Raw genomic sequence first — 20,998 nt, 5'->3', positions numbered from 1 at the left:
TGGTACAGAGGGAGGGACTTTTCTTTAGTATAATCCATGATTAACATAAAAAAGAAAGCACAGACTTTAAGCACAAATTACCCAGTATCACTACCCATTTCACGTGATAACCAGTGTTAGTTATTTGAGGACTATAGGACCATGCAGAAACTTTTAAAAACCAATATGGTTCTTTTGCTATCCATGCGACATTTTCCCATTTATCACTATTTTATAGGTATCATTCAGGAAGATACGTGTGTTTTTTCTTTTAATCATTTTAAGACTACAAAACACTGCATCATAGTTATACTATGCCATTAAGATAATAACTTATTGATGAACACTTAACATGTTTTTTTTAATTTTTCTCATTATAAATATCATTGCAGAAACAGCAGAACACAAGTTGCTCAGATTCTCATTTCCACTAACGATAACTTCTTAAGAGTAGAATTGCTGAGAAAAGCTATACACAGTTAAACATTCTGATGAACAGGAACATACTGCCCTTCCAAAATGTCCAGTGTATGTCCTCACAAGATAAAGCTGTGATCAGCAGCTTGTCAATATTTTATTTTATTTATTTATATATTTATAAAGGTTTTTATTTATTTTATTTGAGAGAGAGAGAGCGCGCACAAGCAGGGGGAGGGGCAATGATAGAGGGAGAAGCAGACTCCCCACTGAGCAGGGAACCCAACAGAGGCCTCCATCCCAGGACTCCAGGATCATGACTTGAGCCCAAGGTAGATGCTTAACTGACTAAGCCACCCAGAAGCCCTCTTTTCAATATTTGTGAATCTGATCAGTGTAAACGTTTATATTCTCACTCTGATTTCTTTGATTAGGAGTATAATAGCTATTTATCTATCTTTGTGACTTCTCTGCCCCTGTCCTTTGCTATTTTCTGTTGGAGTGTTTGCAAAGAGAGCTCGTAAATAAGAAAAAATATAGTGAGTATATTAATCCTTTTATATGATGTGAATATATTTGTCCAGTTGTTCATCTTTAAAGCTATTTACCATCTAGAAGCTGTAAGTTCAGGGTTGGCAAAGTTATTGTTCTCTTCCTTTATGATTTTAGGTCTTTGTTACTCTTAGAAAGTCCTTCTATACCTTCAATTGTAGGAATGTTCCTCAATTTAATATTCTATTTTACTTTTCATTTAAATTTTCAAAAATACACAGAAGAATTGAGGGAATACGTAAATGAACACCCAAAATCTCATCCCCTGGATTTAGAGTTGTTGATATTTCACCATATTCATCTTTTTTTAAGTATTTTAAAGTCAATCCCAACATTAAGGATCCAGGACATCACTAAGTCTCAAAATTATGTACAATAATGTATCATTATTGTTTGTTTGGCAAAGATTTTTAAGCATACATTTTCCCAAGCGTGTTAAAAGTAGAGAAGGCATAAAATACCCCATCATTCCCTATTCGTTTTCAAATAGCCAGATTTTAGACAAAATATGTGAATTTTAGAGATTTCTAATTTGATGGTCTAGCGTTCTGAAACCTAATGTCAAAATTTCAGTATGGTCCTTTTAGTTAGCATGTAGGCCTGGTTCTATTTGGTTTTATACTAGGGAAAACTTTAAATCTGATCTTAATAGCTTTCAGTTTTGAAATAAATTGCTCACCATTGTAGGATGGTGGGTAAGTGGACACTTTTGTTATGTACCGTTTCCTTTTTATTTAGACAGAGCAACCTGGGGATTCCTGGAGTGTGGGCTTTTCATATCGGCAGCACCTCCCCACTGGACAATATCAGGCCAGCCACCATTGGAGGAGACCTTACCAAAGCCCACCCTTCACCTCCCCCAGAGCAGTCCTTCAGGCCTGAGGCAGCCCTGGAAAGTGACTACACTGAGGACAATTTGGATTATTATGATGAGAATGAGGGAGAAGTGGAATACCCCCCGAGTGAACCTGAGGAAGCATGGAATGGCCACAGCAGTATTGACGTTTCCTTCCAGGCGAAGGCTGAGCTGGGACCTGGAGGAGGTGGGATATCTCCACCGGATTCTGTTCCAGCCTCCCCTTTGCCGCCGCATCTGACAGCTAGTGATGGGCAATCCTACCCTGAAACAGAGTCTGCCACCTTGGACCCTCAAACCAAAGAGGGGAGAGTCCTAGAGGGGAGAGATGTTCCAGATTTAAATGGCCGAGTGGAGTCTTCTGAACAGCCAGGGACCAGAGGCCCAGCCCCATCAGAGATAGAAAGCGATTCACTGGATCCTACCCGGGGAACCCCACCTCCCCATCCAGGTAGAGGGGCACCGCTTTCAGAAGAGGATGTTCCTCCAGCCCATCCTGGAGGAAAGGAAGTTCTTCTGAATTACTCCGTGCCAGCTCATACTCCACTGGGTCAGGGGAGGCAAGTGCTAGGTGTGGAAGATGTCATTGGTTCCAGCACGGAGGGTAAGTGCCTGAGAAGACTGGGTGCTGGGATTTCATTTTTAAGATGCTGGTTTGCACAGAGTTGCGATTTTTCTCTCAAGTGAGTTGGTGTGATGTTTAGCAAAATGAAGATTGGAATGGACTTTTAAACCTATGTTTCAGGAGATGGAGTAGCTTTCCTTTGCCAAATAAATCTTGGCAGGCAGATTCTGTTGGAATTTCTTGACCATTAATAATGTTTTCTACAAATGGGCCTCATGAAGCAAGTGGGGAAGAACTAGGTTGCTCGGGCCAGCTATGCTCTCAAGTGTAATGAAGTATTTCAATTTGAAAGTTCAGCAAAGGTGAAACGTTCTGGGGTTTCATAGACATTACAGGGATGAAAGGGTTAAGGCAGTTGTTTTAAGTGACTGGTTATGCTGGCTCAGAGGATCATTCCAGATTCGTACTCCACTATGGGACAACGCGTGTGCTCTTCTTGGTGAGAGATGCCTCGGTGGCGTGTGGGAGAGAGACCCATGGGGAAAGAAAATTGCTAACCACCTGTGTCTTGTCATTTTTGGTTCATGGCTGTGCAGCTGTGGTATTCACCTCCCTGGAGTCTTGTCCTCATTTCATGACTCACTGACCAGAGTGAGGGGCCAGAAAAGAAATGCTGAGAGGAGGCAGTGGTTAATTAATACAGACACGAAGTCATGTCGCCTTCCTTTCCTTGTTAAGACTTGTCACATTGGTTCTTTCTTTCCAATCAGGGATGTAAACATGTGAGTGGGCAACTGAGCCCATTTGTTCCAGGGATTGCTCTTCTGACCTCTAAGAGGAGGAAAGGGGCCAGAGGTGAAAGCATTCTTCAGGACCTCTTTCCCCCTCCCCCCCCACCCCACCTTTTCTGTTTCCCATTCTTTTGTAGTAAAAACAAGTCAACCTAGCAAAGAGGGCCTTCTGGGTTCTTCTGCCGTGGTAGGGATCAAGCAAGAATATGTTTGAAGATGTGCCTATTCTAGGAGGAAAGAAACGATTTTGTGATGAAAGTGGCCTCGTGTAATGATTAGAGGGAGAGCTATTGGTGTCAGAGTTAGATTTGAATCCTAGATGCTTTGCTTGCTTGTGCGTTTGCTTGAGGCACTCATGGAACCCCCAAGTCCCTGATTTTTCTTAAATTTGCTGAGGGGACTAAATGAGATAACAAAGTTCTCAGTGTCTGCACTAACTGATCCTTAATAAATTGTGGCTGTTGTTTCTATAGGAGATTTAAAACAGGAGGAATGGGGTGAAGGGATGGCAAGAGACTAGCCAATAGGCTTGTTGAATCACCGTGCTTTATTTTGTGCTGAAGGGCCACATTTCAGTTAAATCCAAGATGTGAATTTTATCGGAAGGCTTCAGAACCTTCACTTCCTTATGACAACCTCCTGACTTTTCAGTGAAAACTCTGTATATCTAAAGAAAATGTAAAGCCAAGTATCAAAGATTCATAGTAAAGGGATTTTGAGGTAAAGATGGAATCCTAAAATGGTCTCTTCCCTTGTGACTTCCTGGCCTGGGAAGAGGTTGGAATATTAAGCAGATCTGTGGAGTGATTTATTAAGGAGTTAAGAAGAAGGGGCTGCACAGCCTGCTTTGAGCTGTGAGAGGTTAAGCTCGCTGCAGTAATAGGGGAGGAGGCTTAAGGAGAGTCAAGAACAGAGGCAGCAGCCATAACCCTTCTGGGGCATGAACTCTGATATTTAGCAGCTGCTGGAGGGCGTTTACTCCTGACGTCTTAAAAATGGCAGAATGCATATGAAAAAGCCGGTTAATACACTACGACATTTAGGGGGGAAAAATCCAACCAGAAACATTTGAACAACAACAAAAAAATCAGCAACAGCATGTTAGAAAGCACAGAGAAAGACTTGGAAACTTGAAAGCACAGAGGGAAAATGGGCAAGCTTCTGCTTTCCCCTCAGGTTTTAGGAAGACTGTGTGGCTTATGGGACTATGCAGTTATGACATTTTCTTTTTTCAGATGAAACATTGGCACCCCAGAGGTCTGTGTGGACTTCCTCTGGGACAGCTGGTGGGTGGGGATGGTGGAGACTCACACAGAACATTGCCTACAAGTGCCCAGCTGTGAGCCATCCTGCCTGGCTGTTTCTACTGATGGAGTAGAGAAGCATGGCTTTAGGTGTTAGGTGGACTTGAGCTTGATTCCCAGCTCTGCTGTGTGGTTTTTGGTAAGATGTATACTCTGTTTGAGCCTCATGTTCTTCGGCTATAAAATGGAGGAAATGTAGACCTCATGACGTAGCTGTGAGTATTAAAGTTGAATATGGAAGGCACCAAGCCCATTGCATTTTAATTTCCCCTTTAAACTTAGAAGTCATCTTGCCAAATTAAGATATTAAGATTTAAAGAACCCCCAAATCTCTCTCCCTTTCAATTTTTTCCCCTTAGGGACTCTTTTTAGAGGCTCTTCTTGTTATTGAGAAATCTAGATTCTTTTCAGAACATGTGTACACCACGCAAGAATGTCCCAACCACATTCTAGTTCTGTCCTCAAGTGTATTACTCACTTTGTTCTGTTCTCATAGACCACAGAGCCAGCAATAAAGTGGAAATGCAAGCATCCTGTCTGAGGTGCCTTGTGACTCCAGGGAGCTCCAGTAGCTTGTCGACAACCCAGAAAGTTACATGAGCACCTACTGCATGTCCTTCTCTGACTGAAACACTAGTAGAAGTTTTGCCTGGCATTTACCACATACCCAGTGGGTTGCTAAGTGGAACTTGCTTTAGTTTGTGCTGCCAGGGTCACTCTTCTGAGCTTCCCTGTGAGGTAGATACTCTTATTGTTCCCATGTTACAGAGAAACTGAAGCCTGGAAATACTGAGCGATTTGTCTGAGTAAGAGGCAAGGAAGCCATGGAAGGATTGGCACAGGTGGTAAGGTAACAGAGCAGAAGGTAGCCCTACGTGTCCCTGCGGTCTGGGAAGTCTTTGTGACGGAGGAGGGCCTTGAGCTGGACCATGGGCTCAGGGTCTGAGAAGGAAACTGGGGAAACAGTCTGCACAGAGGACTGACAAGTATGGAGATGGAGAGAGAGATGATGAGGGGGTGGGTGAGAGAGGTCAGAATTACAGCTGACCGGGTCTGCCTGTGTGGTGGGGAGCAGGGGTCATGACTTCCAGAGCTCTTAGATATTCTTACACCTGCTGAGGTGGTGCTACCAGGAGCTTCATCTAGCCTCAGTCTGCATGGTGAATTAGAAAGGGGAGGGACACCCGGCTTTCAAAACCTACTCATACAGACTCCATTGTGGGATCCTCGTGTTCCTACTTAGATGGCAGTCGAGCTGGGAAAGCCCAGGCTGTCACAGGGATTTCCCTGTGGCTTTTAGTCCAACCCGACTTTTGGCTTTGGGAAAGGCTGCAAGAATGTGTTACTCATGCAGCTTCCACCTCAGGATGAATTAGAACAGGCTCTGCCTCCCCATCCGACCTTCCAGAGGAGAAAGCGTCTCTCCTGGGTACACCTCCAGGGTGCTCAGGGTCTGTGAACACCAAGGCCTCCCATACCGGTGAAGACACCTGCAAGGGAGAGCCTGCTGGTGATCCTAATAACTGTTTGTCCAAGCAGCATCGCTACACCACACACACACACACACACACACACACACACACACACACACACACAAAATAAACACACATGAAAACTGGAGGAAAAAGCATGCCACTGTTTTTCATTTACAAAGTTGGATGTGGTTTTTCTTACTAATCATTCTTCAAGGCAGGGAAACAGGAAGATCTTTCCTTTAGTGAAAATGTGGGTCCTTTTTTGAGCAGTGAAAGCTGTCAAAAGTAAAAGTCATGCCAGCTGCCAGGGGCAGCCCCATGCCGGGAGCCCTCTGTCCCCTCTCTTCTCGCACACTGTGCCTGGAGCCTGCCCACTGTCCCCTTCCACGTGGCTCCGTCAGAGCTCTTAGAGAAGGGGGCAGGCCAGGCCCAAGGCTGAAAACAGGTGCTTAAATGTTGCTGGCAAAAGGAAAAGTGAAGGACAGATCCAAAGCAGTGCAGAGAAGTTTCCATATGCGTGAGTAACTTCCAATTAGGACACATCTCAAGTACTTTGGTAATGCCTTTGCTTCTTTTCTCTTATGTATCCCCGCCCCATTTTTCTTTCTATTAAGGATATGAGTAAAGAAGCATTAAATGGGGATCCCTGGGTGGCGCAGCGGTTTGGCGCCTGCCTTTGGCACAGGGCGTGATCCTGGAGACCCGGGATCGAATCCCACATCGGGCTCCCGGTGCATGGAGCCTGCTTCTCCCTCTGCTTCTCCCTCTGCTTCTCCCTCTGCCTCTCTCTCACTCTCTCTCTCTCTGTGACTATCATAAAAAAAAAAAAGAAGCATTAAATGGGAAAAAGAAATGATGTAAAAGTCCTCATGTGACGATTGCTTCAGCTACTGTCTAACCAATTAACAAAGCCTTTGCAAACTGATCACATCAAAACTGGCTGGCCTCCATCCTCCTGCTGTACCCTGAGTCACCAGCAGACTTGACTCTACTGTTCTGACTCTTTGGGACAGGTGCTTCCAGGCAGAGAGTGGGTCCCAGGAGGGTCTGGAAGACAGCCTGTGGGTAAATTCAGGAGACAGGAGGCCATGGAAGAAAAATGATTTATTAATATATGGACTCTAGTCCACTTGCCTCTGATTCACCTGGGTCTTTCTTTAAGATGCCACTTTCCACACCCCTTCTCCACCTCCTGAACCAGAATCTGCATTTTTAAACCAGGGTCCCTGGATGATTCCAAAGGCCACACTTGAGTACTGCCCGGTGTAATAGAGCATGGGACTTAGAGCCAGAAGACCATATTTCCATGGGCCTTAATTTTCTCATCTGTAAAATGGAGATGATATCTATTTACCAGAATAGAAAGAAGTGTGAAAATATATCCAAAATTGATGTGGAGAAGCATATAAATGATGACTGAAAGAGAAAACTGCCACTTTGTTTTGGGACATGCTCATCACACATCTCATCCAGTTGAGATTCAGACATTGACTCTATACCTTCAAGTAGTTCAGCATCTTTGGATCTCTCTGCATTTCCCATAGAAATTTGGCTTGAGGTTGATAGCTGCATGTGGGATCCTGTTTCTAGGTCCATTTCTGCCTTTTCTTCAGGGAGGGGATTTGGCTTCGAGGCTTCTGGATTCCCTCCACTAAAGGATCTTCACTTTGCATGCTTGTGGATCTGGGCCTGAGTGGGCAATAAGCACCGAGTCCTCCTGCTCAGCTGGCCAGGAATGAACGTGAGAGCATTCCCTGAAATCCCACCACCCCAGGAGCTGCTGTCAGATGAAATTCATTTACCACGCATGTTAATGAGCATTCTCTAGCTCTGAAATGGAAAATTTACAGATGTCCCGAAGGTCATTACCTATGGGCATAAGAACCACCTGGGGAGTGGTGCAGGTGCAGATACCTGGGCTCCACCCCTAGAGCCTGAATTGGTAGGGCTAAGATGTGCCCTGGGAATTGGCATTTTTAACAAGCCCTCCAGGTGATTGTGATGCAGTGATCCCCCTTCCCCAACCCACAGTGAAATGCCAGCTCTCCTTCTGCCTGGTTGAATGGTGCCCTGCTGAGGCTCTAAGTCCTGTGGGAGGGAGCAGAGCTTCCCTGATGCCTCCAAGCTGTTGCTTGAATGGATCCCTCACAAGCCTGCCCCACCACACCGAGATGTGAAGGTCACCATAGACATCTCTCTGTCTTCTCTTTCTCCCTCGCTCTTGCCTTCTCTCCCTTTCTGCCCTTGTTCTCTGCTCCATCCAACCCATCAGCAAACCCTGTCAGCTCCATCTTCAAAATATTCCATATCTGGGCCCTCTCCTCTCCAACAGCACTTCCAACTGCTGGCACCCACTTACTGGCTCGTTCTCTGAGGTATCCTTAAGTCTGATGTCGTCACTCCTCTGCTCTGGACAGCTCAGTGGCTCCCCTTCTCACTTGGACTGAGGCCCAGCTCCAACCTATGACCTGCGGGGGCCCTCCATCAACTGGCCCATACATCCCCAGCCTTCTCTCACTGCCCCTGCTCCTCTCCCAGCACCCCCGTGTCCTGCTGATAGTGTCCCTGCCTCCAGCCTCTGCCCGGAGGTACCCCCTCTTCTCCCATGGTCTTCTCTGATCCTGCTGTTCTAAAGAACAAAGTCCCCTCCCCATCAGCCCTCTTGACCTTCCCTAAGATTCTGCACAACTCTTAATCAACATCTGTGCTAAATAATTTACCTGTCTGTTCACTGCTGCCTAGGAGAATGTAAGCTTCAGTACAAATGTTTGTCTGCTGTGTCTCTAATTCCTAGAACAGAGCCAGGCCCTTAGTGAGTGCTCACATTATTTTTTTAAGATTTTATTTATTCATGAGAGACCCAGAGAGAGAGGCAGAGACAAAAGCAGAGGGAGAAGCAGGCTCCCTGCAGGGAACCCGATGTGGGACTCATCCCAGGACCCCAGGATCACAACCTGAACCAAAGGCAGATGCTCAACCGCTGAGCCACCCAGGTGCCCAGAGAGCTCACATTATTTGCTGAATTAATAAATGAAAGAAAAGTGCAACGGGCATTTACCTTTCCCCTAATGAGCTGTTGTAAGGTGTGCATCTGTGTGCACATCTATGTGAAGGCAGGCACAGAAAAGCCATCCTAAGGGAAACATGTGTTCCCCATTAGGAGTGAACCCATCTTTTCCCTGTGTAGCTGTCCTGGGGCTGGAAGGCTGAGCTTCTATCTGTGATGCAACAAGCTCCATCCTGCGAATGCAATGTTCCCCCCGAAAAAACTGCTTATGAATATCCCCAAGCCAGCTTCCCAATAACCACTAACCTGTCATAATAATAGTTTAAGCCTCCTTATGGCCTTTCATGGAAGCCTAACCAGTGTTTTTTGTTGTGAGGAAAAGTGCAGTCTGGATGGCAGGCAGCTCAAACTTTTGCACAGTTGCCTTTGTAAGCTGCTGGCTGCACTACCAAGCTCCTCTCCTGTTGCCCATATGAAAGCCATGCCTGCGCCTTTTTAATTAACCCACTCTCCCTATTTATTGTCTTCCCGTGTCCCAGGTCTCCCTGTTTGATGACTCACTCTTGCAAAGGGGACTGAGTGCAAGGACACGTCTTCACCAAATAATAGAGGGAATATAATATAAACTCACAATTTAATTCAGAAGAACTGTGTTTAGAGCTTGGTTTTATTTTTCCTCAACCTGAAAATGACTACCCTTTAGATCTGTATCAGATTGCTTTTTTACCTTGGTACTCAGAAATATGTTCAGAAAAAGTGTGGCTTCTGGCGATGAAGGTATGAGAAGTCTGTCACCCTGATTTTAGAGAGGAAGGAATAGTGCATTTCTGCGGATTGCACAGAGCCACCTGAGCTGTGGCCAAGGTTGAGTTCTAGAGGTGGGGGTGCCCCCCCACTGTAATCCCCTATGCCATGTCCCTCCCCACCTGGTTCTAGAGGAGAGTCCTGCCTGAGGCAGTGCCCTGAGCACTTACCAGTGTGCTGCTTTCACTAAGCGCTTACCTTTGGAGCTGGAGAAACCCAAGACTGACCAGTTACATTAGTTTATTTTACTCAAACTAGGTCCCCACAGACTTCTTAAACCAATGATAGACAATGATACGTAGTTTTCTTCACAACAGCATCTATAATATCCGTTCTGGTTTTTGTGGTGATGGTGGTGGGGGAAGGATGCGAGTTCTATATCACTTTCCTATTTCAAAAAAAAATGTTCAGGGCAGCCTGGGTGGCACAGCGGTTTAGTGCCGCCTTCAGCCTAGGGCGTGATCCTGGAGACCCGGGATCGAGTCCCACGTCGGGCTCCCTACATGGAGCCTGCTTCTTCTGCCTGTGTCCCTGCCTCGCTCTCTATGTGTCTCTCATGAATAAAATCTTTTAAAAATATAAAAAAATGTTCAGGGTTATGGCTAAATTTTTATTTTTATCAAACTGAAATTTGTCAGCTGTATCATCAAGGCCATATAGCAAGTCTTGAGTCATTGACTTTATTCTCATGATGTTCACAGATATTCCACTTAAACTGTATTACCGTCCTGCCAGCCCCTCAGCCTGCTGCTTTCTCAATCTATAAGCAGCAGTCAAGTACTGCCTGAAAGTTAATACTCCTCCTATGCTTTTTTTCTCTGCTTGCTGTAATCCCCATCTGGAACATCTCTGCTATCTCCTACCATTAGGCTTGATTTCTAAAGTATGCCTCACATGTTACTTGCTGAAGCCTATGCTGATCAACCTCAAGCACCTGATCAGATCCTTAACCTACCTCTCATGGTCTAGGTACCTGGGTTCCATTGGAGCACAGCTATTAGGAATCTGGAGCCAGACCTCCTGGGTTCAAATTCCAACTCTGCTACCTACCACCTGTGTGACTTCAGGAAGGTCCCTTTAATATTTTTTTGTTGTTGTTCAGTGATTACTATTTTTTTTATAAATTTATTTTTTATTGGTGTTCAATTTGCCAACACATAGAATAACACCCAATGCTCATTCCGTCAAGTGCCCACCTCAGTGCCCATCACCCAGTCACCCCCACCCCCCGCCCACCTCCCCTTCCACCACCCCTAGTTCGTTTCCCAGAGTTAGGAGTCTTTCACGTTCTGTCTCCCTTTCTGATATTTCCCACTCATTTTTTCTCCTTTCCCCTTTATTCCCTTTCACTATTTTTTATATTCCCCAAATGAATGAGACCATATAATGTTTGTCCTTCTCCGATTGACTTACTTCACTCAGCATAATACCCTCCAGTTCCATCCACGTCGAAGCAAATGGTGGGTATTTGTCATTTCTAATAGCTGAGTAGTATCTTTTATCTGCAGAACAGGAATAAAAAGAGCCCCTGCTCACATGCAAATTGAAAGCCTTAATAAACTTCACAGTAGTCTCTGGCATAGAGGAAACACTATTTAAATGTTCACTTTGTTCGATTTTTACTTGCTAATAAGTCCCTTTCTGGCTGTGTTGTGACTTACCATGGTGCTACATCTTCCCTCTGTTGGTTTGTTTTCTGTTCTTCCCCGGAATCCTGTGTGCCTGCCTGTTGATCTTTCCATTTCTTCCTTACCCTCTTGTTTCCTCTTTCTCAGACCTACATCTGAAGCACAGCTGCCACCTAGGTTTGTCTAGGAGTAGGGTACCTGTCTTCCTTGGGAGCTGGCACTTCGCAGCAGCAGCAACAGAGTCCAGCACTGGGGTTCTGTGCTGTCCCTGGGCTCCCGGAGTCTCCCAACTCCCTCTTGCCCCCGGGGAAGGTGGAGGCCAGGTGTGCATGGCCACTTTGCCTCCTGGTGGCCACACTCGGATTAACATCATCCCTGGTGTCCAGAGAGAGCCTTCTCTTTTCCCTTAACGTCCTCTAGTCACACTCCACTCCCTTGGTCATTTCCTTTATGGACAATGGCCTCTGCCCCAGTTCCTTTGTTTCTTGGGAGTACAGATGGTTGCCTTTTTATTAATGGGCAGAATAAGTGGAAGATGGAAGGAATACTACTGGTCCACTGGGGTCTCCCAGAAGAGCTGTGATTGTGACCCACTGTCTTATACTGCACAGCAATCTTGCTTGTGCCATACTTGCCACCAGAAACCCTGCAAAGGCATAGGACATCTAACAGCTGCATTCCCCTCTCCCTCCCCCTCCTCCCTCCTCTCCATACACTTTCCTTAGGGGGTGTGCCCTTGAAGGCCCTATTCAGAAGAGAATCTACTTCCCTGGGCAGTGAGAAGCTACAAGTTATTCTCTCTAGGGTCAGTGTCCCCTAGAAGAAAAGCATTCTTGGACCTGAGACCACATTTGTTATTTCTCTCTTCGGTCTTCCTCTCGGGGTCGTTGCTCTCAGGTTGAGCCACATAGAACTGCTACTATGTGACCATTGTAGGTTCATAAGATGGCAGCTTTGTGCAGGTTGGCCTAACCTGTGCTTACTGGTTGGCTTTTATGTTCCTGCACCACCCCCACCCGAGTGGTGAGTGGTGCAGCCTCCTCTGACTTCACCAGCTCTATGGTGAGACCAGATGGGAGCAGTCAGCAGTACTTCTTGTCAGAAGACCAAGTAAGTGAGTTCCCCTGGGTTGAATGTTGTTCCTGTCTCCTACACATCAACCTACTTGTTTATTACAATCTGAACTGATTTTATGGAGTAGATGTGGTGTCCCTAATGAAATTTGACAGCAACGATGCTGGAATCACTTAGTCCTTTTAACGCAAGTTTGTTTTTACTTTCCAGTCTTCACGTATAATGCTGCCAACAAGGAAACCTGTGAACACAACCACAGACAGTGCTCCCGGCATGCCTTCTGCACGGACTACACCACTGGCTTCTGCTGCCACTGCCAGTCCAGGTTTTATGGAAACGGGAAGCACTGTCTACCAGCAGGTAAGGGATACAGGCTTGACTGGACTGGGGGCTGCTCCGTGGGTATTTTCACTCATTTCCAACTGCTGCTGTGAGCTTATGGACCTTGCATCTCCCCTGCTTGAATCAAAGCACTGCCAACTTGCAGGTGCTTAATAAATGTTTGAGAAATGAACACATTTGGGCTGATTTCCCAATTTGAGGATTAGCCAGAAATCTTTTCTCCTCTTTGCCAGCTCTCATTAGAGTCAAAGTGGATGGGAGAGTGGGAGGATGGGAGAAGAGAAATCGAAGACAGGTCTGTTTTGTATGTAGATGGTTACTTGGTTGGTGACAGCATCACGAAGATGGCTAAAGACCGAGTTTTGGGAATTGTGAGTGGAATTGTTTTCTGTGCACCCATCCCCAACCTGGATGATGGTCAAAATTGATTGGATTTGCTGTCTTTTAGGAGCGCCTCATCGAGTCAACGGGAAAGTGAGTGGCCACCTCCGCGTGGGCCACTTGCCCGTGCACTTCAGTGACGTGGACCTGCATGCTTACATTGTGAGCAATGATGGCAGAGCCTACACGGCCATCAGCCACATCCCTCAGCCTGCGGCCCAAGCCCTTCTCCCACTCACACCAATTGGAGGCCTATTTGGCTGGCTCTTTGCTTTAGAGAAACCAGGCTGGGAGAATGGCTTTAGCTTCACAGGTGAGTAGGAGGGGCCTTTGAAGAGGAAAGAGGATTATTCCGTGAAAGAGGATTTGTTTGTTCAGTGTTGCAGAGCCACAGGTGTATAGTTTTCTGTGTGGAGGTAGTTGGGAATGGTTTGGTCTTACAGGACTGCTTTTGAAAGACTGATTTCTTCCACACGTTCTCCAAGTTGTCCTGAGAAATAGGATGATGCCATCTGGAGCATTTATGTCCTCTCACTTAAATCAGTTGAAGCTTGTCAGGTTGTGTTTACTTGAGTTGTTAGATGCAGATCTGTCAAATAGGGATGCATGAATGGTGATTCCAGGGTATCTGGAGAGGAGTTTACTTCATGAGCAGACTTCCTTCCTCCTCTCACCCCTACGACCCTGACCTATAATGGTACAGACCAGTGCTTCTCAGACTCAATGTGCAGCCCTTGTGAAAGGGCAGATTCTGGCTCTGTGAGCCTGAGTGGTGGTTGGGAGGGCGGGGGCTGTGATTCTGTTTTCCTAGCAAGCTCCCAGGAGATGCTAATGCTGGTCTAAGGACCACATGTTGATAGCAAGTGTTTTGAGGATACTTTTTGCCTCTTTCCTCCCTACCTGAAAAGGCTTGTTTCCTATTGGATTTATCCTTATCATAGGTACTGAGAGAAAAGTTCTTCCCCCACCTCTAGCTATAGACTCAAGAGCTATTTGTAAGAACTTGTTTTTCAGCAAATTTTGAATGAAACTTTGAGTTAGAAGTAGGTAGAGTATATCCAGTCACATTTGAATTTCAGGTAAACAGTCATCATTTGAATAACCTAGTAAAAGTACCAAATATTGTATGAGATGTATCATACTAAAAATACACTCATTGTTTCTGAAATTCAAACTTAACTGGGTATCCTAAGTTTTTGTGCTAGTTTTTTTTTTGTTGTTGTTGTTGTTAAATCTGGCACCTTACAAAGAGAAAGCACAAGGTGTTCCTAGTAGCTTCTCACAGAAAACAAGCTGTTACAAAGAGAAGCAGTTTGAAATGAGGCAGGATAAAATCACACTGTTTAATAGAAGATTTGGGGAACCAATGAAATCAGCAGCTGGTAGTACTTAGTTCTGGATATCCAATGATCTTCTGAGGCACTGTTTCCAACAGTGGTAGAAATTAAGATGTATGACGTGGTAATTATTATTGGAGGGTACTACATCTCATCCTAGCTGTGTGCTGAAGTCTCTCTTCCTCTCCAGGTGCAACCTTTACCCATGATATGGAAATCACTTTCTACCCAGGAGAAGAGAGGGTTCAAATCACTCAAACTGCTGAGGGACTTGACCCAGAGAACTATCTGAGCATTAAGACCAATATTCAAGGCCAGGTGCCTTACATCCCAGCGAATTTCACAGCCCACATAGCTCCCTACAAGGAGGTTTACCACTACTTGGATTCAGGTATGTGTAGTTTTGACATCTATAAAATGGGGACAGTACATACCTTACGAGATATTTGTGAGGATGACGAGTTATTACATGGAACATCCTTAGAACAGTGTGTGGCACATAAAAGGAGCTCAATGTCCTTTTTATTACTCTTACCAGGTATATAGTATAAGGGAGAGAAGTGTTGGCTGCTACACAAATGAATATCAAGATCCCTCTCCCAGTACTAATGTAATGCCAGTAATTAATCAAGAGCAACCTTGTCTCGGGGTGTGGGGGGTGGGGTGTGGGAAGGGGTTGTATAATTACATACAGTTTTTAACCATCTGTGCTCTTTGGGACACAGGAAATTATGGACTGTTGGAATTTTTACTTGTCCTATACCCTTGTTTCAGCCTGTTTTAAAATGAGATGCTGCCCAGTGTTGTAAAACTAATGCTAGATTTGGAGTCAGAAGATCAGAATTCAGATCATGGATGTGTAGTTTAAAATATATGGGAATAAGGTCACTTACCATCGGAGGGCCTATTTTCTCCTCTTTAGAATGAGCATTAAGAACACCTTTTCTCTCTGCCTTCCATAGTTGTTACATGTGAATTGTGATGAGTTTTGGAAAACCACCTGAATGCAAGACGCTGGCTTAGCAGTTGCTGGCCTGCAGCACTGCAGTTTGCTTTGGGCTTTGCCCTTCCTCCTTCTGTGGGGTGAGAGGTAGAAGCCAGGCAGGAGATAAAGAGAGGAAGATGGGTAGTGGAGACCCAGGTGGTAAACAGAACAGCTGATGGCCAGAAAACTAGCCCAGGCTTCCAATTCCACACTCAAACTGAGACAAACGGCCCCTTCCTTGGCCCAGAACTCTTCAGACTTATGTGCAGGGTGTTGGGAGCTGTCACATCGTGTAATCTAGAAAATGGACTGGTTGAAAACTTGGGGTATAGAGTCAGGCTGCCTTGTGTTCCAGTTTCAGCTCTATCCCACACTGGCCTTGTGTCTTAGGCTGCTTCTCAACCTCTGTAAGGCTCCCTGTACAGGATCACAGGCTCACGTTGCTGGTATGAGGTATATATAAGGCAGTGCTTCTATAGCACTTGGCATGGCTGGCACAGAGAAGCAGAATTTATCCTTTGCTAATAATGACAGCAGTGATTCTATCTCCTGCCGCTTAGCACTTTGGCTTTGTGTCTTCTCAGATTCCTGGAATTGCCTTGCAGGTTTTCCATATAAACTCAGGAACTCCCAAAGGAACGTGCTCCAGGCATCATATGAAAAGCTGTACAGAAAAAAAAAAAATCTATGAAAATCTCCCACATGAAAATCTCTAACATCTTAAAAATTTACCAATTAGGCTAACTAATGTCTATTGCAGCTGTGACCTCCACAAGTTCCAGAGACTACTCCCTCATCTTCGGTGCTATCAACCAAACACGATCCTACCGCATCTACCAGAACATCACTTACCAGGCATGCAGGCATGCCCCCAGACACTGGGCCATCCCCACCACCCGGCAGCTGAATGTAGACCGAGTCTTTGCCTTGTACACGGAAGAAGAAAGCTTGCTTAGATTTGCTGTGACCAATCAGATTGGCCCAGTTGAAGGTATGTTTCCTTCTGTTGTTTTGGGCGAAAGTGGAATCTATTTCTTCCTTCCTTTGTGAGTAGCCTTAGAATGACTCAGAGTTTACTAAGGGTTACTGACTGCCAGACTCTGTGTTAGGTGCTGAGAGTAAGGATGAATAAAGCAGGGTCTGTCTTTGAGGTGGAGACAGGTAGGAATGGAACTTTTAGAACAGTGTTCCTGCCAAACTAGGGAATAGAGTGAAGCTGGTGTGTGCCAGTCTGTGTTGGAGAGACACATGTGAACAAGGTGAGACCAGTCAAGAGGGAAGATGAAGTATTATAATAAGAACAGGGTGCTGTGAGCCTCCTCTGGAAGTTGAGGGAAGGGGTCCCTGGAAAGTGACAGTTTAGCTAGAGCTTAAAGGATGAGAAGGATTTCACCAAATCAGGATAAGACAAAGAGCCAGTGCCTAGAAAAACAAAAAGAACCACATTTAAGAAAAACCCAAGTTAACATCATTCTCAGGAGAGACTGGATGCTTTCACTCTCAGATCAGAAATAAGACAAGGATGTGTGCTGTTGCCACTTCTATTTAGCACTGTATTGGAAGTTTTAGACCAGACAATTAGGTAAGAAGATAAAAGGCATCCAGACTGGAAAGGAAGAAGTAAAATTATCTTTGTTCTCCTGTGATATAATCTTATATGTAGAAAATCTAATTCATTAAACTATTAGAACTAAGTTTGGCAAGGTTGCAGGATATAATTTTTGTGTATTGATCTTTATTTCTATATAATGAGCAAACTGAAAGGGAAATTTTAAACAATTTTGTGGCAAAAATGTTTAGAAATAAAAAAATTTTAAGTGTAATACTTTTCACTTTTACATTAAAACCTATAAAGCAAAAAAAAAAAAAAAAAAAAAAACCTATAAAGCATTTAAAAAAAATAAGACCTGGGACACCTGGGTGGCTCAGCGGTTGAGCGTCTGCCTTTGGCCCAGGATGTGATCCTGGAGTCCCGGGATCAAGTTCCACATCGGGCTCCCTGCATGGAGCCTGCTTCTCTCTCTGCCTCTCTCTCTCTCTGTGTGTCTCTCATGAATAAATAAATAAATAAAATCTTAAAAAAAAAATAAAAATAAATAAGACCTAAATATAAGAAAATCAGAAGACCTTCTTTGATGGTTATGAGTCAGATGACATAGTATTAACATGGCAATTCTTCCTAAATTGACTTCAAGATTCAATACAATCCGATTCACTGACCTTTTTGCAAAGACTGAGAAATGGATCCTAAAATTCATGGACATTTAAGAAACCCAGAAGAGCCAAAACAATAGTGAAAAAGAACAAAGTTGGAGGAATTCCACTTCCTGATTTCAAAACTTAAGAGTAATGAAGACCATGTGGTCCTAGCATAAGAATGGATATACAGATCAATGGAATAGACGTGAGAATCCAGAAATAAACACATTTATAGCCAATTGGTTTTTCCCAAGGTTGCCAAAACAATTCAGTGAGGAGAGAGTTTTTTTTAACAAATGGTTCAGGAACAGCTGGATATCCACGTACTAAAGAATGATGATGGACCCCTATCTTACACCATATATAAAAATTAACCAAAAATGGGTCAAAGACATTAATTTAGCTAAGATTTTAGAAAAAAATAGGGGTGAATTTTTATGACTGAATTTGGCAATGGCTTCTTTAGATAGGATACTAAAAGCATAAGCAAGAAAGAAAAAAATTGGGTGTCATCAAGATTAATAGCCTGTGCTTTAGAGGATAGTATCAACAAAGTGAACATACAATCCACAGAATGGGATAAAATATTTGAAAATCCTATATATTTTTTTAAAGATTTTATTTATTTGAGAGAGAAAAAGCATAAGAAGGGGGAGGAGCAGAGGGAAAGGGAGAAGCAGGCTCCTTGTTGAGCAGAGAGTCCATTGTGGCTGGATCCCAGGGCCCTGAGCCAAAAGCAGATGCTTAACTGACTGAGCCACCCAGGTGCCTCCGAAAATCCTATATTTTAATAATAGACTTGTATCTAGAATATATGAAGAACTCTTACAATAAAAAGTAATCTAAAAGAAATTTAGAATATTTTTCAGAATATATACAAATACTCAAGCACAGGAGAAGATGCTCAATATCATTACTCCTCAGAAAAATGCAAACAGTCAAAACCATAATGATGCAACTTTACATGCATATGGACAGCTATAATAAAAAAAGTAGGTAATAACAAGTATTGGTGAAGATGTGGAGAAACTGAAACCCTCCTACACTGCTGGCAGGACTATAAAATAGTATGCCTACTATGGAAAACAGTTTCTCAAAATTAAATACAAGGTTACCACTTGCACAATTCTACTCCTACTTACAGAGCTAAGAGAAATGAAAATTTATGTCCCCACAAAAATTTACACATGAATGTTCATAGCAGTATTATTCAGAATAGCCAAAAGGTAGAAACAACCCAAATGTCCATCAATTGACAAGTGCATTTTTTAAATGTTCTATATCCATGCCATGGAATATTGCCAAGACCTGAAAAGATGAGGTACTGATATGAATGAATTTTGAAAACATGCTGAGTGGAGGTAGCTAGTCACAAAGGACAACCTATTGCTTGATTCTATCTAATGAAATATTCAAAAGAGGCAAATCCACAAAGACCGTAGATTAGTGGTTGCCTGGGGCTGGGCCATAATAGGAGGATCGGGAGTGGATAGCCAAAGGGTACTAGTTTCTTTTTTTGGGAGAGGGAGGTTCAGATGTTTTAAAATTGATTGCAGTGATGGTTGAGTAACTGTAAATATACTAAAAAACGTCTAATTGTGTACTTTAGATGCGTGAATTATATGGTGTGTGAATTATATCTTAACTGAAAAAAAAGTTGGGGGGGGCGAAAAATACTAAAGCAGTGTTTCTCAATTTTGTTAGAATTAACCATACCGTGAAGCTTGATAAACATGATTTAAAAAGTTCTAGGCTTTTTAAGGCACCATCATGCCTTGTTAAGGCATTAAGGGTGTGAGGAATCTTAAGTAAATATTGCTAAGTGAGAAAAGCTGGTCTGAAAAGGCTTCAGCTGTGTGATTCCAACTACAGTTGACCCTGAACAACATGGGTTTGAACTGTGTAGGGTTACTTATCTGTGGATTTTTTTTTCAATACAGTACTGTAGTCTTATGATTTTCTTAACATTTTCTTCAGTTTATTATAAGAATGCCGTATATAATATACAAAATATGCGTTATGAGTAAGGTTTTTGATCAACGGTAGGCTATTAGTTTTTGGGGTGCCAAAGTTATGCAGATATTCAATTATGCAGGGGGCAGCACCCCTAACCCACATGTTGTTCAAGGGTCAACTGTATATACATTCTAGGAAAAGTGAAACTACGGAGCATAAAAGGATCTGTGGGTTTGGGGGAGGGAGGCGGGGTGAATAGGGAGAGCACGGGATTTTTAGGACAGAGAAGCTATTCTGTATGCTACTGTAATGATGAACACATGTCATTATACATCTGCCCAGACCTATAGAACTACATAACACAAAGAGTGAACCCTAATGTAGATCATAGATTTTAGGTGATATATCAGTATTGGTTTATCAGTTGTAAATGTACCACACTGATACGAGAAGCCAATGAATTGCAAATTGGAGAAAGTGGAGGGCTATGGAAGCTTACTTTCTGCTCAGTTTTTCTACAAAACTTAAACTGTTCTTTATAAAAAAGAAATTTTAGGTGAGCCAGAAGATGAACCTGCGAAGTCTGGAAACCCTAATAGGTAGGAAATTGTCAGATGAAAGGGACATTTTAGTTCTGAAAGCCAATAGCTAGCGCTTTCCCCTAGAAGGGGCAATGAGGGGAAAAGAGAAGGTCTCCTTCCCTTGGCTACACACTGATACTTTGGAGGCCAGAATTGGTACCTCTGCGAGGTGATTCTATGACTCAGCATTGGAGAGGAGGGCTCTGCAAGCCTCCTCAGGCTCCAGGTGGGGCTGCCACTTCCAAATTATGATACTGAGATTGAGGCCTGAAGGCTGGACTCTTAAAGAATGCAGAGGTGACTTGAAATGAGAATTCTGAGTTTGCTGGTGCGGGGTGGACGGGCAGTTTGGTTTTAGGAAACTTGCTTGCAGGGTGCAGGCATCGGGAGCCCAAAGATGATAAGGTATTGAATTAATAGCATGAAAATGTCTGTTGATTTTAGAGAAATGTACATCGGAAGAGGGGAAAAAGATTATTGCCTATTTCTCAAGAAAAGATTTGAACAAAAACAACTGAGCAAACTGTCCTTCTACACTTTGCTAAGCATAGATGTCTGTATAAAAACAATGATTAGTGGAGGAGCCTTCCAGGCCCAGAATCCTGCTCAGATTCTAGAATTATGGAGGGAGAAGATAAATCTCTGGTTGTATTTTTCCTGGAGACCTACCAAGATGGGAGTAACAAAAAGAATGCCAGCAAACTGGCAGGTACCAAGCTGCTCGTCTTTTAGAATTTTATGTGATTTTTCCCTTCCATGCAAGTC

At 43.8% G+C, this 20,998-nt stretch overlaps 1 protein-coding gene across 2 annotated transcripts in view; it reads left to right on the top strand.

Moving 5' to 3' along the window:
• Nucleotides 1-20,998, top strand: part of NID2 (nidogen 2) — a 61,171-nt gene that overhangs the window by 12,751 nt on the left and 27,422 nt on the right. For both annotated transcript variants that reach the window (XM_025442346.1, XM_025442347.1), the window contains exons 4-8: nt 1,687-2,408; nt 12,663-12,812; nt 13,243-13,488; nt 14,703-14,903; nt 16,258-16,488. In XM_025442346.1, coding sequence (XP_025298131.1) covers nt 1,687-2,408; nt 12,663-12,812; nt 13,243-13,488; nt 14,703-14,903; nt 16,258-16,488 — 1,550 coding nt within the window. The remainder of the gene's footprint in view (nt 1-1,686; nt 2,409-12,662; nt 12,813-13,242; nt 13,489-14,702; nt 14,904-16,257; nt 16,489-20,998) is intronic.

The sequence above is a fragment of the Canis lupus genome, chromosome 8 (genome assembly GCF_003254725.2).
Source record: "Canis lupus dingo isolate Sandy chromosome 8, ASM325472v2, whole genome shotgun sequence".
Classification (NCBI taxonomy): Eukaryota; Metazoa; Chordata; class Mammalia; order Carnivora; family Canidae; genus Canis; species Canis lupus.
Note: the sequence above shows the minus strand (reverse complement) of the source record. Positions and strands in the feature narration are given on the sequence as shown.